Genomic DNA, 20,069 nt, shown 5'->3' with positions numbered 1-20,069 from the left:
GTGTAAACAAGATTTAAATCATGAGGTAATTAGTATAGTTTTGTTTATGAATGAGCCCAAGTCGGTCAGTTGTGGTTGCATGCAAAAGGAAACAGCCCTTGTTTTACCATATGACACCCTTGTTGTACACTGTGCTACCATGTTTCACCCCCTGCCACAACCCTTACTTCACCCTATGCCACCCTTGCCTAACTCTGTGCCACCATTGTTTCACCCGATGACTCCATGCTTTATCCAATTGCACCCTTGTTCGCCATATGACCCCTTGTTTCACTCCATGGCACCTTTGTGTCACCATATGTCAGCATTGTTTCACCCTTTTACCCCATCTTTTAACCTATGGCACCCTTGTTTCGCCTTATAAAATCTTGTTTCACCCTATGTCTCCTTTGTTTCACCCTATGTCACCTTTCTTTCACCTTATGTCACCCATGTTTGAAGCTACTTCACCTTCGTATCAATCTATGACACCCTTGTTTCACTTTATGTCCCCCCTCTTTCTCCCTTTACTGAAGTTTGATGTGAGTTCACATATTCTTACGGTGCTGGTTTCACACAAAGGACGACGTCAGAATCATAACAGTTTACCGAGAAGCATACACATAACCGACCATAACATTGAAAGTCCACATCTTTTCGAAACTGGTCATTATTTTTATGAATGAAATTATACCGTCGGGCCAAAGAAGATACACAGGTGATATGAATGTTTACAGACACATTATAAACATTACCTAAACATTACAGGCTTGAAAATACTATTTGTGTGTTACAAATTGATATGATCCATATAACAGTGTCTAGTATATCTATATAAAACATCACCATGAAATAAACATTTCTTATTTGTATAAAAACCAGTGAACTTTAGTCAATAAACGTAACTGTATACTTTCTTTTGCCAGGAGCATAGCTCCAGTGGATACTTTCAAAAGTGGCGTTAGCGAGGTCACTTCATCCAGGCAAAGGGAACAGAACGGGAGAAACCTTATAAGTCAGAACACGTTTGACGTTGGGATATAAAATACCATAAAACGTCTCTTCGCCACTATCTATATATCTATATTATAGATCTTATCAAATGGAGTACATGATCTTGCCAAGTCAAGATTTACGTGATAGTGGGCAATCAGTACGTGAGTCACGTTATATAACGAATGCCGGCTTAGTAATGATGGGAACAGAAAACCCGTGGTCGATATACTGAACACCGATTTCACCATCTGAGTGAACAGTTGCACTAGCTCATCCAGGTGTTAACATCTGTTCTTATTAATACAATGCGTTATTACTAAGACTGTTACTGAGGAATGTGCCACCGCAGCTGCATACAGTGGAAGCTGTCAAAACCGGCATCTATTCAGCCCGGTAAGTTGTCAACACCGGCATAGTCAGTCCCATTCGTGGGGTGTACATTTATCATCAGCTCTAAAATCCGGCACGTTGTCTGTATTACAAACACTACCAGGACACGGTCTACTCATGCGCTACTGGGTTACACACCGGGACATCTTGTTTACTAAACTCTTATCGTTACGTCATAACCTCCACAAAGCCCAAACTCTCATAAATTTAACCCCACAGTGACTAAAGCATTTCATATGAAAACCCATTCCGTGATTTGACAGATTAAATGGAAAGGTTTATTTACATTCTCAGTCAAATCTTCAAATGCCTCTTTCTGTGGCAGCTAAACGAATTGCCTGTATCAACAACCGCACGCATTAAAAGTCCCCACTGTATTTTAGACAAGATATACCGATATATATCAAATAACACTCTCCTGCTTATCAAAAGTCAAACACTCATAAGCAGAGCAAGCCTCCTTGACTAACCCCTCTTTCTACAGAGTACAGAACGGTAAACATTCGCAAGTACTGCAAGGAGTCTAATAACAAATATTGCTAGTGTGTCTGAGTGATGTGAGTTGATATTCGTACATGCATATCTAAAATAGTTCGTTTGTAGATGATTTATAAAAGCAATTATTCTTTGTGTTGCAACATTATGATCAGACATTTTTGTTTCAGTGTTCATTGCTTGTGATCTATCCTGTTGGGGTCTTACTGTAGTACAGAGAGGGGCATTCAATCATTACGTGAATGTACATAAACATAAGCTCAATTATCGATCAGGCCCGGGAAAATTATTCCTAAAATTCTGAAATTCGGATTTTATCTCCTCCGTGGCTTCTTCTTGTTGTCGAGGTACTGCCACACTATACACTAGGAATGAAGGGAGGACACAACGAAGTGAAAATTACTTTCATGAAACTTCACCGAGACAGGTATGTGAAGATTTCATGTTTAAAAGCACAAGTGTATGTATGTTTGTCATGTCCTTTACCTGTTTTTGTGTTTCTATCTGTTTGTTATGTACTTTGACTGATTGCTTTGGGGTTGTTTTTTGTTTTGTTTTGTTTTTGTTTTGTTTTATTTTTTGTTTTGTATTTTTGTTGTAGTTTTGTTTTTGGGTTTGTTTGTTTTTGTTGGTTTGGTTTTTTTCTCTTTTTTGTTGTTTTTTTCTTTTTTTTTTTTTTGTCTGTTTGTTATGTACTTTACCTAAGTTGTGTTTGTTTGTTATGTAGATCTTATTTGCATTCAAATTCATCTTGCCATAAGATCAGCTAGCAAAACTCGGATTATGTATGAGAGCTATTCGCCAGCGACCACTAACAAGGTGACTTCGGTAGCTGTACGGATCTTATAACCATGCAGCTTTCTCAAATACTGTCAGGGTTTTAATACCTGCATTATGTTCACTATCAACGAAAACTTGTAACGAGGGTGTATTTCATCTCTCTGTCAGAACAGATGATGTTCCTGTCACCTGAAGGAAATGTACAGTGATAAATGTGTATTTCTACACTATGAGTTTGAGTCACTGAACATGCACAAATGGCATGTAAAACCTGTTGCACATAAGCTAAAATGATATATGTTTCGGGTGCGAATGTCAAATAGAAAACATCAAATATAAATACGTGTTGGTTCCTACGTTGGAAGATAAAGGTTACCCGGGAAACAGTAAATGTATTACGTGGTAAAGCCGACAAAAATATATTGGAGCAAGTTTCAAAAGCATAAATCGAGTTGTGTGGCATTTTCATACACTGACAGTCTTTGTATCGCGTGAATATTTAGATGGACGAAGGGTTTGTTTTAGATTATTGTTATTCTGCCTAATGCTTCACATCAGTTTACATCATATGAAATTAGTTTCTCATATATCCGTAACCATCTGGACAACATTTTCAACCCCACATGGATATCTTGTTGTTGAAGATACACGTTTGTATTGGATTGTAATGATCTTTTTCTTGTGTGCACCTTCTGAACAAAAGTAGATACTACACACACCCCTTACAATTTTGCATGTGAGACATTTACTTCATCGTGTCTAAAATAAAACGGATCGAATCAACAGTCTTCCGAATACTGTTTATTCTTCCACTGTTGAGATCCAAATATGAAAGCAGTTGTCCGGATGTATGTCCATGTTTCAAGTTTAACTGAATTTACATCCATCGATTTTTCTCCTTTGGAATGTAAGATTGTCCCAGCACTACAGTTGTAGGTGTTATTTTTGGTTCCATTCCTGTTCCATTGATTGGCTAATAAAACATTTGGTTGAAATATAGCATATTCCTTTCAAGTATGCATTTGAATGATTCGATGATGAATGTAGTTGTAAAATTACCGTCACTATCATCTGGATGCTTTTTAGCCTATAATGGACCGCTTTAAGTCCAAGACGATGAGGTATATTCGTGTATGCATTTTTCACGGCAAATATCACTAGCTATCCGTTGGTATGACTTCCGGCGGGTGATTTAAAAATGATATGCCATGCCGCAGAAAACGTTTCTGAAAGAGGTTTCAATACATACCTATGAAGATTATGTTGAGAGAGAATGTTCGGGACTCTCTCAGACCTGACTTGCCTACCTACCTACCTACTTTTGATGTCGTGGAAAAGCAAGTGGATTCTGGTTGGTTTGAAGGAATCCAGAGGTTCCAGAGGAATATTATTGTAACTCTGAGAATATGTTCGTGTTCCAGCACTCATTCAAAAACGTCTGCCCGCACACACAGACATGAAAGACATCGCCGATTGTCAGCCACCAGTACGCATGGTCAGGATGAAGTCATTGCATCATCACAACCGGAGCCACATGGAGAAACTGAGCCAAAAATACAGGTATGTTTCGGAAATCTCTTATGTTAGAATATTTGACAAAAGCATTCGTTTAATGGAGCCAGCCCATTGGAGGGCAAATTTAAGGGGCGAATAACAACATCGGATCTTAAGGAGCTGGAAAGCGACATTTGATGCACTAATGTCGTAAACATGTTTTAGTTTTGTCAGCAAAGTGCTCAAAGTAGCAAACTGAGGCTTGTATTGCTTTGTTCTTTCCTTCCACTCGTTCATTTCCTCACTAACCTTATCCGTCACTTCATCTTATGCCAATGGTTTAAATGCTTGCTGAGTCCAAGACTCTCAGGGTAAAAGTAGGAGATTATTGAGTGTCCTACACAGATATTTAATGATCTGGACGACCACTTTAACTGGATATTAACGACATTCAGTCCGGAGATACTAAGGTATGCTGACTTCCGACTAGCGTTCCTCAACGAATGTTAAAGGGGATATGAGTGTCTGGGATACTGGAGAAGGTCAGGGGTCAGGTTCAGTCTTTGTAGGAGAATATCAGCAGTTTAGCCGTACCAGTGTGTAGTGCATTGCTATTTATATAAGTATCACAGTGTTAAACTACTTAAAATAATACAGTTAGAGAGAAAGGCGATACTGATGGCGAGAGTACTAAATAAAGACAGCGAAGCAGAGCGAGAGTGATAGAGAAAGACAGGAAGAAATGTATAGTCCGTTTGGTTCAAAAGCGAACCGATGAATTGCAGTAACTCGAAAACTAATAAGTATATTAACATACTCAGTGAAACGCTGATCATAATCAGAACATCATACCAACTCTCTGGGGTTCTTTGCAGAATTTTTGTCCTAATAATAAAAAAAATTGTTTACCAAACTATTATTAAAATATTGACACAGTTCACTGTTTATTACGAGGGAGGAGTGGAGAGAAAGGCACAGCCAGGTGCACGCGTGTAAGTGCCAAGAAAGCTATTTATTTATCAACCTTTACTGCTCTGTCGCCATGCATTCTCGCACACCTGGCTGTCCCTCTCTCTGCACTCCTCCCTCGTAACAAATAGTGAAATGTGTCAATATTTCATTGATAGTTTGTTAAACAACTTTTTTTATTCTAAGGAAAAATATTCTGCACAAGCCTCACAGATAATTTTCTGAATATGATCGGCGTTTCATTAAGTATGTCATGTTTATTAGGTTTCGAGCTAGACCGCAATTCATCGGTCCGCTTTTGAGTCAAACGGACTATGGAGATATAGGGAGATAGATATAGACAGCTTGGGGAGGTTTTCATTTTCACAAAGTTATTGAATGTAAACTGTATTTTTTATGTAAATACTATCCATATTCAATGATGTAGTCGAATATAATAATATACATTAATGTTCACCTTTCAGAACTTACTTAGTTACAGTACACTTGTAACACTGATAAATATGTAAGACCTTCAATTAACGAATTAAATTGAGTGATGCATACCTATTTTATTGTTTATCTCAAATACATTAGACCTGATCGGCTCTAACCTCAAGATATAATATGGTGCTTGATGTTACCTTTCCTGACGTAAGAAATTAATGGGATTAAAGCACGGGTCGCAGTGCCTTTAGATAAGAAAGGAACATGCCAGGTTGAATGAAGAGAATCGGGTGGTCAGGTACGGAGGGTTGTACCTCGATGACGTGGTTCGTTGATCATTAATTCAGTTGCTGTTTGCTCTGGTCCAGACTCAACTACTTGCAACCAGATGATCACTGACGGAAGCATTAAAGAACATTCACCCACCCCCTTATCTAATTGCTCTATATTTTAGAGTGACGACAGCCGAAACACCAAGCAGACCACAGATGGAGAGCACCATGCGTGACCGGGATCACTTTTGTCGCTCACGCTCTCAATCACCGGTTATATCTATAAGTGGTACACACAGCATATAGAATCAATGATGACAAGGTTGACTTTCAATGTAAAATAATGAACGGCTGAGTTTATTCTTCTCATCAGTAAGTCACGACTTACATTCAAACCGGCGTTTTAATGTGTGGGGCGATGTTGTTTATGTTAAAATGCATACGACATGTAAACAGAGCTTTTTAAAATTCAGATATTCCGCAACTGAAAGCAATCTTTAAAACACAGTTTGTGACAAAAATATTTGTGAAAAAAACAACAAGAATTAGCTGTTTCCTGAAAGCAATGCTTCACGCAAGGTTTATAAAAAAATCATCTTTCCCTGAAGCTATTTACCGCACCTGCCTTTCTTCCTTACACCTTGATTGTAATCATATCTTATCAATGTTAATCGGGTTGTAATATTGTCATCTCCTCGTAACTTCGATGTAATCACATAGACTTACACTCTGTTATGCCTTGGAACTGATTCGATCTTTGACCCTCTTTACCTTGTACAAAGAATGCAACGTTACACATTCCACAGAAGTACAAAGTAATAACATTAGGCTAATTATGTGTAATCTGAAACGACATTGAAAATGTCTTGACAGCCAACGACCGGTTCAGCTCAATAACATACGAAATACATGGATTTACATATGTATTCATATGTTAGCAGCATGAAGATAGACGATAGAATTCTCACATGTGTTGATGTGCTATCCGTGTTTCTTCGCCCCAAGCCTGTAAACATAAATGCCATTGAGCAAACCCTTTGAGCCTATTAGAGTCACACACAGATAACAGGGTAAATCCCCACCTCACAATGAGACAGGCCAAGATAATCTTCATGGACTAATGACCAGTTTACAACCTCGTTGCTACAAATAGTCCGCTTTTCTTTGGTCACCATGAAAGTCACCAAGGCAAAGCAGCTATTTGTATGAAGGAGTGAGCACTTGAAAGGAGCAGGTTGCACCAGATATGTCAGTCTTTTGTCCATATGTGAGGCCTCCATTGAATTTACAGTTTCGTGCAGCCAGAGGTCGGGTTAAATGACAAACTAGCGAGGCGTCGCGCGGTGAACGTATTTATTACATCTCATTTTATGTCGGGCGTGAAGTTAGTTATATATGTATGGGAAAGTTAATTAGTGGCATGCAAGGAGCGAGAAGTGTGCCCGGGTTGGTAACATACTGGAACACATACAGCCATACCGTGATTCACTGGAGACTTCATATGTGAATTGTGACGTGTGAGGATATGACCCAGGAATACATGTTTGGAAGAGATTGATAATCTGTAGGAAAATATTTAGAACAGTTGTCATAAATCTCGAAATGACAATGACTTGTTTATGTCTTGTGTCGCCCCGGTGTGGCTCTGACTTGTTCCAGATGAATATTCTTTCGCATAGATCGAACTGATTGTCTCAGGGTAACATTTCAGGATGGATGGTAACAGTTTGGATGTGAACGCAGCATTCAGTCAATAGTTTCACTCTAATAAACGGAAACAGCGTGGACCATCGGTTAGAATATCATCAAACTGCCACGATGGTGAAGCTGCCTCCAGTGGAGCATCCCCTCGTGCTTCTGAACAAGACGTCTAGACATCCTTTCCACATCACTGATGCAGAAAGACCCCGGAGACAAAAGTTCAAGTCAGTTATACACTATGGTCCCTCGCGGCAGGAAGTATTCGAACATTATCTAGTTGATCCGGAAGTAAAGGTGGAATGCAACCTTGAAGTTCAGGTTCCTCTTCAGCAAAAATATGTAAAAGACAGAAGGCCCGTGTTTAGGCGAAGGCTTTCGTCTCTTAAGCAAGACATTAAAGATACATATTTACAGACGGCAGTGAACATTGATATAGAAGCAGAGGTCAAGCTTGAGAGACAAAACAGTCTTGAAGATCTTCAAAGGAGTTTGGGAAAATCCACCTTTTGTGCTTTAAGCCGATTGAGTGAAGACGATGTGGAGGTATTCTGCAGTGAACATCGTTGTTATAGTACATGTTTGAGGCTTGTTTTCTTATATATCACATTGATCAAGTAGCAATTATGATTTGGATGTGAATCGGTTGTAAGTGATAGTTAGAAGCATCATATAAGATTGTCGTGGTTATGAACTAATTTATCGCATAATGCCACGTTTCAGTACAGGTACTGCGCGTTTAACAAACCAAAACGACTTGCACGGTACATACAAGAAGACAGCCGGAGTACTTTTGTGACAAGGACAATGCCACGTGCATATGGAACTAGTTCCTCATAGGTTAGCTCAGTTTCATATTTTTAGGATATTGACACTAAGCTGATGTAGTTTCGTCACATATTTTGCTAAGGCCAAGTATTCCTTCATTTCAGCCGATTGAAAAGTTCAAAAGATGTGTGGAGAAGGTTGTCTGGATTCAAAGATTTGTTGGAACAGGAAGGTAAGATTTCAGGCCCCCCTAAGTAATTGAAGGAATTACAGCAAATTTGAAGGAATTGCATCTCAAATGGAAACAAACGCAGCCCATTCGCGAAACAATTGCAGCGATATCGGTAGTTTAGCGGTAATAATGGAAACACATCGGCCTTATCGGAAGCAATGTCGGTAATACTGGAAACACGCTCGGCCATCTTCGGAGATTTTTCGGTCGCGAGCGGAAACTCACGCAGCAAAACATGGCGTCGTTGGAAGAAACACCCGTCTCGGTGAGTTGTGTTTTTCGTTCCCACTATTACATTTTTATACCTATCCATCTTTGACAACCCGTGTTGAATGCGTTTAGGTATGAGGTGTTGTCGGGGCAATAGCTTATGTTTTTAGGAAAAGATAGTCACTCTAGAAGAGTGTCACAAGTCATGCCCCTGGAGGTTGTTTACATCTGAACATCGAAGTCGTGCCGATGATTACGAACGTGCGCTAGATATAACATCATTTTTTTTGTAAAATGTGTTTAAATTTGTCAATTGCACTTCACAGAAAGAAAAATTATGGCTCATAAACTTCTTCATGGCGCACGTTCATAATGTTCGTAATCATCGGCACGACTTCGATGTTCAGGTGTAAACAATCTCCAGGGGCATGACTTGTGACACTGTTCTGCAGTGGCAATCTTTTCCTAAAAACTCTTTTCCGCTCGCGACCGAAAAATCTCCGAAGATGGCCGAGCGTGTTTCCAGTATTACCGACATTGCTTCCGATAGGGCCGATGTGTTTCTGTTATTACCGCTAAACTACCGATATCGCTGCAATTGTTTCGCGAATGGGCTGCGTTAGTATCCATTTGAGATGCAATTCCTTCAAATTTGCTGTAATTCCTTCAATTACTTAGGGGGGCCTGGATTTAACAATTTCAAGAAGTGTACTGTTTTATGTTTTGAGCATTAAATGAGATTATTTAAAACTGTAAAATATGTTTTGACTAGGAACAGCAAACTAGATCGAGTTACATAGCTCACAAATGGCGCTTGTAAGTATCCAGTTATTATGTGTGACAAAAATAAAAGGTCATGTCTATGGATGGCATGTTCAAATGTGTTTAGTGTTAAGGTGGTTGACTGGATTGATGTACGCAAATCAGTAATTTCGTGCAATGATTTCAGAGAAAATGGTAAACGCGATATCAAGGACTGGAAGCTCATGTCATGGACTTTGGTTTACGATGACCTTGGTCTCACCAAGAGGTCATATGCTGACCTTGGTTTGTCCTTTGACCCTACAGAGTTTAAGATGAAAAGGGAAGTACGTATACAATAGGAAAGTACAGCTGATCACGTGTGAATATGATATTTGTGAGAATTCTTTGATATATTGTGTAAAATAACTTCGTAATACATTAAATCTCTTTGATCTGCTGAAAATACCGTCAGTATGATATACATGGAATGATCACGAAACACTGAGCGGCATAGGAACACACATACACCAAACGATCTTACTCTACGATTACATGAGTCGCCCTGCTTTAAACATGGCTTGATATAATGAGGCCTTATGCTATTCATGCAACGATTAACACGTCAGCCTATGTCAGAAGTAAATGAGAAGAATTAATATTTATGTTACATTCATGTAATAGAACAACGAGAATGAAAACTCAGCACAGCTTTCCTGAGGAGAACTATTTAATATAGTATACGTCCGTCTTTAGTAAATGTCGGTGGTTATGGCGTTATCTAATAATTTGCATGTTCTCGCAATTATATAAAGAGGTGTTTTCTTAAAACTCCCCACACTGCAGCACCACATCAGTACCGAGGCGAAGGAGATCCTGTGCATGAACCCAGCAGATCGGACTGAGGAACAGCTCCATATAGCGCAGTTGTCTCTGGACCAGGCTGTGGATGCTTTCAATGAGTTCCCCATCAAGATGCAGAAGTCCCTCGTCAAGGCAGGGTGGTATGAGCAGTGAGTATAATTTGTAATGTATACACTTACACTCTATTATCGTCACGTGAAAACACCCGTGAAGCAAAAACACCAATATTAGTTGTCTACACATGCAAATTACGTAAAATATACACTATCGTTCTTGGAAATTTGATTTATTGCATTTGAATGTCATGCCTAATCGTTAACAAAATAAAGTGTTCTGGAACATTTTGAAAGTAGTATGACCCCATTTGCTATTACATCCAGATGAATTAACACTTACTTCCTCAAGCGTAATCTTACGACACCTATAAGGTCATTTGCATAACACTGACACAGGAAGTGACGTATTACGCAGCCTCACCATACACACAGCAGCAAATTGCATGGTATATTATAAAGAGTCTTAATGCGTAAAGCCTCATTTACTTGTGTGGTGAAATGAGAGCAGCGGGGTAGCCTAGCATTCCCTCTTCATCCCGAAGACCCGGGCTCGATTCCCCACATGCGTACAATGTGTGAAGCCCATTTCTGGTGCCCTGGGAATAATATTCTGAAATATTGCTAAAAGCAGCATAAAACTAAACTCACTCACTCTGTTGTGAAGTCACTGACTACAATAATATATACTGACAATAGAATAATATATCAATATGTTAAAGCTTTAAAATATCCTTCAGATAAAGTTGCCAAACGTTTCGGAATAATTTTTGTACTGCCCATCCCCATTTCCAAAATGATAGAGTTTTTCAAAGTTAAACATATGTTTTCAATGTAAGGTTTGCCCAACTGTAAGTGTAACCGCACTGAACTGAATTTGATACCGAAGGCTTTGTGCGAAGTTTGAAATGTTAATCTACAGGGTGCCAAGCGGTACATTACACAAGAAACACTGCTTATTTCCATTCTACCATGACAATACTATACACGAAGCTTTTAGTATTGGTTTTACATGTTTGTTTCTAATATATTGTATGGGATTTTAGAAGGATTCATTGATTAATGCCGAAACAGCAATATTTTTAAGGGAGAAACTTATATAGCCTAGTATTATGCATACCCTTATTTATAAATGTTTTCTGACATTGACTGAGCTCAATGTTATGTTAGTTGGTTGGTTTGTTGTTTAACGCCGCGCTCAACAATGCTCCAGCCATATAGCGGCGGTCTGTAAATGATCGAGTCTGGACCGCTGGATTGTCGGCTGCAGTGCTCGATTATTTACAGACCACTGCCACACAGCTGGACTGTTGCTGAGTGCGACGCTAAACAATAAATAAACCAAACCCAACCACCCATGTTTCAGATTTGAAGCCGGGAGGGTCATCATTCGACAAGGACACACTGCAGATAACTTTTACATGATTCTCTCAGGAACAGGTAATTTCTACCCTATTCCATGTGTTCATAAACACTTAATAATAAGCAAGTTAACGCCAAATACCCGGGTTCGATTTCCCACATGGGCACAATGTGAGAAGTCCATTTCTGGTGTCCCGCGCCGTGATATTGCTGGAATATTGCTAAAAACAGTGTAAAACTATACATACGCACTCACTCATAAACAGTAATTTCCAGGTGTACAGTAAGTGTTTTTGGCAAGGTGTAACATTTGAACTTATCAACACCTGACAATTTATTGTAACATTATTACATTTACAATACGGCTTTAAACATTCCCCAGTAATGTGTTGTCCTACTGAGTAAACAATAAACCACTTGCCATGATCGCCCCGGGTCCTTCAAGTCGTTATGAGGAGGACTTGAGTAAACATATAAATTACATATTTTCGTAGTTCAAACTGGAGCATTCCCTGGCCACGGGTGAAAAAACCTAGTATGTGAATAGAACACCACAATTCCCAGGCAGCATGTGAAGTTTACTGTGACATATATAACTATTTATATTAAATTTTCATTAAGAAAGGTATGAAAGGGGTGTTACAAGCTGCTAAACATCCATCATTCGTGCCAGAACGTGGTTCGAATCTGGTTCGTCGGTTTCGTCAGTTCAGTTCCCCTGGATGTAACCATACCCTGATATATCTGTAATAATTAAGTGTAAACTAAACTCACTCACTCACTCACTCACTCCACTTCAATCGACCCATATACCAGTGCATTCCAAGGTCTTCTTTCAAGTGGTATGTTTTATTGCATACGTGAACTTGAGGATTTGCCTAATTCGAATTGTGTCATTAAAGAAGGCAGCCTATTAAAATGTACTGGTTGTAGCAAGAAAACATAAGCTGCTGCTCTATATAACAGTTATTTGTTGTCGATCAAATAGCGTGGAAACGGTTCGCAGAAACTCGGCATTAATTTTGACAGCACAAATAAAAATACCGCACCTTGCTCACCTCTGTTGTGACGTATATGTTTTTACTCAGCTTTACATCAATACATCTGACACTTTTGTGTTTGGTTGTGTGGACTGGGAATATTACAAAATGCAGCGTAAAACAATTTTACTCGCAATAGCCGATGTCATAATTCGGATCTATGCTTTCGCAAATAGTTGTCTCCAGATTGACTATAATGGTGTTCTTCAACATAATGTTATGTTATAGTTTCGGAGAGTTTTTTATGTTTTATTGAAAAATACAAGTGGAATTTCACGTAAAGTATTTCTAATGGTAAAAAGCGGTAGCCTGTTGCAAGTTAACTGTTGTTAGCAAGTGTTATCATAGAGAATAGTTCCCTAACTGGTGTATTCTTATATTGAATGACACTAGTTCTGCCTTGTGGCAGGACGTATTGGTGAGGCTGTGAACAGATATGTGTCAAAGTGAGCGGAATGAATACTGCAATACAGCGGGTATAACATACCATGTTAAGCAAATACAACTGCAGTGTGAATTGCGAGAGTAATCGAATCTGCGGAAGTACTGTTTATAATCTAGACAGTGTCCTGAAGTGTGAGCGAGTTACTAGGTAAGCCCATGAATGAATGAGGTTTGATGCCGCTTTGAACAGCATACCAGTCATGTTCTGTCACGTCAGGTCAAGTTGACATGAAACCACGAAAAAAGGTATGTCTTAGAAACATAATCAAACCAGCATTCGGGTTCACCGTTACATGTTCCTGGCGTTCCAAAGGGACGTAACTTTGCAAATAGAATCGATACTCTTTCGACGACTAGGTCACAGTGTTTTCATGTACTCAGTCGGTAAGCACTGTACGTGTCCAAGGAGCTGTGATGCAGTGCCTTCAAGGGTATTTTCTTGTTACAGCTGTGGTGACGATATTAGCTACAAAGGATTCTGGAGAAGTATATACCTTCACGGCCAATATACTCGAGAAAGGATATTGCTTTGGGGTATGTACCTTAATGACATTTTTCTTCGATGTCTTCAACGAATGCTCTGATTCATGTAAAGAATTGCATTAAGCAATATTCCAGCTTTTTTGGGCGAATGGTATCTGGTCCAAAGTAACACGTGGATGATAGTATGAACACGCCATTGGGAAATGGCAACGCACAATCGGTAGGCCACATTGTAATAGGACTAAACACTCCAATTTCTGTCTGAGTCGGTTCTTATGTCAAGCTTGATATACTAGGAAAAGACCCATTGAGATATGGATTCTAACTGGTCTTCAGTGACCCATGCTTGTCGTAAGAGGCGACTTGGTCACTGACAGTCGGGTTAATCGGGTGATCACTAGCAGACTCACAAACTCGGTTGATCTCATGTCATCGTATGCCATTTGATCGATGTTCATTACAGGATTGTCTGGTCCATATTCGATTGTTTATAGACCGTCACAATATAGCGGACTATTGCCAAGCCCGGCCTTAAACAACCAGTCAACTAGCCAAACTGAATGAACGCGCTGTTTATAATGTGCGCTTGAAAGCATAAAGCAACAATTATGCATTGTATTGTTTTGGACCCCTGTACTATTATTTTAAAGTTTCCTTTTCCAGCGCACCTTTGTGCATAAATGACTTTACAACATTTTCCTCAAGGCATGCCAGAAATCCATGTGTTCGAATCCCAAATCCGTCCATTCATTATTCCTAGTTTAATTTGGTTTCTCCAATGTGTTAAAAATCCGCTTGTCTTTCATGTCATTTTAAACCTCTCTCATTCACGTATTAAACCACCCACCCTCACTCACTCACTAACTCTGTGCCTCTGTTTCAGGAACTGGCTCTGATCAACCAAGCCAAGCGGAGCGCCACTGTCACATGTCGAGATGACGTCGAGCTCCTTGCACTGGGCAGGGAAGACTATCTCGACCTATTTACAAAGGCAGAGCGTGGTAAAGACCCCGAGCACATCCGATTCCTCAAAACATTACACATTCTGCGTGACTGGCCAGTTGATAAAATACCCCATGGCAATCCCGAAGTCTGTATATTTATATACGTCAGGTAAGAAGTACCACTAAAATGCCACATGTGTCATATTTGGGATTTCCCTTTCATAGTTCTAGTACTTTTTGGGTTGAGTCAAAAACGGGATTCGAAATGGCATTGTGTAATCATACTAAAATGCCATCAGAGTACAGTATGACTTATATTTAGATGGTTATATGATACCTATATCAGTGAGTGAGTGAGTTGAGTTTTACGCCGCACGACTAGACATTCCAGTGATCAACAACATGAGCATCGATCGGGGAATTGGGATGCAATAGGGAACAGATGACGTGTGTCAACCAAGTGAGTGAGTATGACCACCCGATCCCATTAGTCGCCTCTTACTACAAGCATAGTCGCCTTTTATGGCAAGCATGGATTGCTGAAGGCCTATTCTATCCTGTATTTTCACGCGTCGTACCTACATCATAACTGTTATCATATTTTAGTACATAGGTTGACATAGAATAGTCCTTACGTTTAGAATATTTATACTTGAGGCTTCTGTCTTTCCCGATTTATTACACGTGCACCCCTTTACAATACTGGGTTTGGGAAGGACTCTACAGCAACCCATGCTTGACGTGAGGCGGGGTCGGGTGTTCATGCTCGCTGACATGGTTGACACATGACAACGATTCCCACTTGCGTTGATTGATGCTCATGCTATTGATCATGAGCAGCCTGGTCTAGAGTCGATAATTACAGACTGACAAAATACAACTGCAAACTTGCTGAGTGTGGTGTTAAATTAAGCAAACGAACAGCATGTAAACTTGAGAATATACTGGTGAAGCGTCTGATAATCACCCCAGAACCCCACGGTTACTGCTCGTGAACCCAGTGACGATCTGCGCGTAAAACGTCTGATAAACTTCACGCGTACCGTTCTACAATATTCACATGCTAATTTGGAACCTCCAGCATTCACGTATATCAATGAAATGCCCGAAGCCTACATATGACCTCTATAACATGCCATAAAGGCACCCGAAAATGTCTCTGTCGGACTACCATTAACCGTGCTGTGTTTCAGGAGAGACACTGTTCTGTGCAAGGAGAGTAACTCTGGAGAGTGGGTGTACGTCATCATGACGGGGACGTGCCGGGTGTTGAAGAACCTGCACGACACGAAGCCAACGTTGACCAGGGTCGGAAACCAGTCCCTCACATCGCCCCGGACTAAAACCCCAACACGTAAGCATGTCAACCCCAACACGTATGCATCTCAAAGGAACAAATACTGTTTGCAATCACAGAAGTTTAAACTATTACGCTGATAAATGTTTGATAACTTCATTGAATCACCTGTATTATCTCATGTTTGTAGCTCGAAATACTCCAACGCCGCGAGTGAAGTCCCCAGCTGTAATGCCTGACCCGACGCCAACGACGGAAGATCAGCCCGCACCACGTCAACGGAGACGTGGAGTAGTGACCTTGAAAGCAGCCCACTTTGAAAGGTCAAGGGCAACTGACGACCAAGATGTAGAAGGAGGTATGCTTCGCAAGTCTTAAAATTGCTTGAAGTAGTGACTATGTATTAAATACATACAGAAACTTCAATTGGAGCAGAAATTGTTGTAGCTGCATTTGTCGGAGGTTAGATGCAGAATTAGAGTTCCAAGCGGCGATTCTGAAGCAGAATATGTCATCAGTTCCCCATGGTTGCAAAACTATGTAACATATGACATTGCTCACCCGTGAGACAGGAGGTGGCGTTTATGCCAGGATGCACAATATTCCACTCACGTCAGTTCATACATTGTATCCACGGTGAATGCTTCAGCCACAAGACTACCCCTACTACACCTACTCTACAATCATACCGCCACCCTCTGATTTGGCTGCTTCAGAGCAAATGTCGATATACCGAAACATGCATCTACCAAAAGAAGTTACATTGTCATTACAGTGAGATTTACATTACAAAGCTACGACTTCCTAAAGGGTTAATAAGACTCAAGTTTGAAATGCGAAATCATCACAACGTCAACATTTTACGAGTGATCACGTCCATGAACATGTTATTACAATGGTTTGCATGATCACCATACCTTGCACCAGGTACGGAGTAGTTCCCTCGATACTTCACATATCCGAAAGGGGGCTTAGCGGTGTTAAAATATGCTGTCTACTCTTCGTCGAGGAGCTTTGTGGAACGGGAGCTAAATATTGATACTGGGAGACAACATATAATTGCAACAGTAACTTAAAGAAGAATGAAGATCTGTGCTAGTTCACCTTTAATTGTCCATCATTAAAGAATGTTCGAAATACCAAATAAACTAAGCGGCAAAAGAAAGTATGAGTCCATTTTGATGATCCGTAAAATACTCAAATCAAGAAATTGGATTCAAGCAGTACCACGTTCAAAATGTCACTGAATGGTCATCTGTAACAATCCTCCATCTTACGTTATGCTTGAACCCATCATCTTGTTTTGTGTCCTTTCACGGATCATCAAACTTTCTTTTGCCGCCTAGTATACCTTAAAAGTCATTCAGTACACTTATTCGCCTTGTTGCAACCATAAATGATCAAGATTTGTTAATCTGTTATGTGGTATTTCAAATAAGCCTTCGAGAACAGGAACGTATTGAAATTTTGTAGTTTTTTTTAAAATGATCGTGTACTGTGTCGTAGGCATTTCATGTATATCAGACAATGCCTTTCATAAAACAAACGTAAGAATTTGACTGTGGCACATAGTACTGTAACGATGCATCAAACTATGGATTGCATTTGCTGAGTGCCCCAATAGCACTGAGTTGATGGTAGAAACGAAAAACTATCGATCGAGTGCGGAACTATTGATAGTTTAGTAACTGACTCCCCTTGATAAATGGGCAGAAAGTACCAGATTCGTTCTCTTTGATTCAGAGCCATCCGCCCATGTTAACTCTTAAGCAAACAGGACTGTTTATCTGATATGAGTTTCAAGTTTCTTGCAAGTTATCAAAAGAGACTAAACGACTTCAACATTTTCATTTCATTTAAACTATGCATTCATTTGGGACAATGCCTTCAATGAGACCAAAACTTCAAAGAGAAAAAAACTGTAGCAATAGTGTTGCAATAGTTGGTAGCAATAGCATGTTTGTATCCTACTCAACAGAGCCCGTGGTGATCCAGCAGAAGTCAGAGCATCAGCGGAAGCTGGACAGGGAGTACAGGCGGCAACACGGCAGACTGACCAAGAAACAGCACCGGAAGATCCTGGAGGCTGTGTTTGACGAGAGGACCATACTCCCGCCTATTGGCAGCGAGGTATGTGTTGATGTCTGGATGGCAGTAAGTCTCGTCGTGGATAAGATACTCCCATCCAGCACTAGCAAGGTGTGTGATGATGTCCATAGATCATAGATATCGATAATCGTTAGCTAAATCGATTATAGATGAATATCGAAAAACTAACTTTGGGAGGAAGAAATGCCATATAACGTATGAAAGACATGAATATATTTCACATCGTGCATGATATTATAGATATCACAACTTTCATATAGCAAATCTTTAATGATCTTCACTACTTGATGCAAATATATATACCCAACAATCAGCTGATAGATATGCGATGATGACAGGGTGGATGATGATGACATATGGATATTCCTGCCTACCAGCATGACTGTTCATTTACTAGGGTGGATTATAGATCATCTTCAGAATGCCACAGTGACTGAATATTATGTGTCAAACTTATTGGGATAACGGCCGTGTGTGCTTTTAATTCAACATGTGACCGACCAACAGATCTGTCTTCTTTAACAGTCTATAGGTTCCTCTCAACCCATGTGCTGTGCGAGGTTAAGGTAATGAGGGTGGTGTTGGTGGTTGACATACTCGATTTGACGGAGAGCAGGATAAGACCTTCTGTATAAAGTATGTGTGAATCTAAGTCAGGTCTATAAGTGATGTTTTTGTGTCTAGACACCCCGCACGTCTTCACGCACCAGCTCGAGACGACAATTCGACATTCAAAACAAACCTCAAGTCTTCATCGAGATTGCCAAACTTGGACCTGGTGATATATTTGTAAGTTGACACACGTTCATCAATAGTTTGGGCAGCTAACTTTCGTTTTTGAATAAACTGATGTTTCCTTTAAATGGGATCTGTGTCGGGAAGGTTTTCTCAGTACCTCCAAATAGTCTGGATACAGATTTGTTTTCTAAACGTCCTTCACATTCAGCGAAACCTATTAGCATAGGACAATGATTATGAACTTAGTCCTTTCTGTCTCTGACATATATGTCCAGTGAATGTTCTTTACACGGCTTGCATGGCGAACATGATGTACTTGGGAGTTTTCACACAATTGTGAGATGAAGTGATATCATGTATGCAGTTAGTCACACTTGTGTCTACTTCCAGGGCTTGGAGCAGGTGATAATGGCGGGGATTAAAGAAACGACCAACTGTAGCCTTGTTTCTGATGGAGCTGAATGTATTCTAATTAACAGAAAGTTCTTTAGGAAACACCTGTCGGAGGACCTTGCAAAGCGAATGAGAACAGAGGTATGATGCGCTACTTAGAGGTGGTGGGGAGGGGGTGACTTCTTATCTACGGATAATTCCGAGTTGAATAATCACAGTTGTTTCAAGCTCTGCTTATCCTGGGTTCAAATGACAAATTCATCATCGCATGCTTCCGGAGAAGCAAATGTCCACATCTCCTCCCAAGTGAACTGCAGGCAGTTGCATAAATAGATAGATTAAACCGTGGTGTATTTCAATACAGACACTCAGTAAATGATTGATCCTTGGGGTTAGTTTTACGCCGCTTTTAGCAATATCCCAGCAACAGAAATCATCCATGTAAAGGACTGATTATGCAAAAGTGATGTCAGGTTAGTCCATGTATTTTTAAAGTTAAAAGACAGCGTATTATACATACATGAAGGTGTCAACAACTGTATTACTTTAAATCTGTATTATCAATACTCTTTAACGCAATATGTTATTATTATATGTTAAGGCACAGTATTCATCGAAATGTTTACTCACTGATGTATTGGTGTACTGAAATATTTTTATCGAATCTCATCCCGGTCATTATCTTCAAGATACTTTCACTATATTTTGAAATTATTCACAAACTCACCCTCAGCCATGGTGCCATGTGTTTCAGATTCAGCCGTTCCCGTCAGAGGACACTCTACAGCGTAAGCTCCAGACACAGACAAACTGGGACGCCTTCAGACAGATGACCGTAGACGACCAGGTCTCTTATAACAGACATTTACACAACGCCTTACCTAAATACTGA

General features: G+C 40.0%; 1 protein-coding gene across 1 annotated transcript; it reads left to right on the top strand.

Moving 5' to 3' along the window:
- Nucleotides 1-7,619: 7,619 nt before the first annotated feature.
- On the top strand, nucleotides 7,620-20,069 carry LOC137272772 (cyclic nucleotide-binding domain-containing protein 2-like). The gene is made up of 13 exons (XM_067805163.1): nucleotides 7,620-8,045; nucleotides 8,432-8,499; nucleotides 9,659-9,797; nucleotides 10,297-10,463; nucleotides 11,734-11,807; nucleotides 13,662-13,747; nucleotides 14,580-14,809; nucleotides 15,834-15,994; nucleotides 16,128-16,295; nucleotides 17,916-18,067; nucleotides 18,731-18,835; nucleotides 19,175-19,318; nucleotides 19,932-20,069. Exons 1-13 carry the CDS (start codon nucleotides 7,620-7,622, stop codon nucleotides 20,067-20,069), a joined length of 2,058 nt encoding a protein of 685 aa, XP_067661264.1.

This window comes from Haliotis asinina, chromosome 2 (assembly GCF_037392515.1).
Source record: "Haliotis asinina isolate JCU_RB_2024 chromosome 2, JCU_Hal_asi_v2, whole genome shotgun sequence".
Classification (NCBI taxonomy): Eukaryota; Metazoa; Mollusca; class Gastropoda; order Lepetellida; family Haliotidae; genus Haliotis; species Haliotis asinina.
Note: the sequence above shows the minus strand (reverse complement) of the source record. Positions and strands in the feature narration are given on the sequence as shown.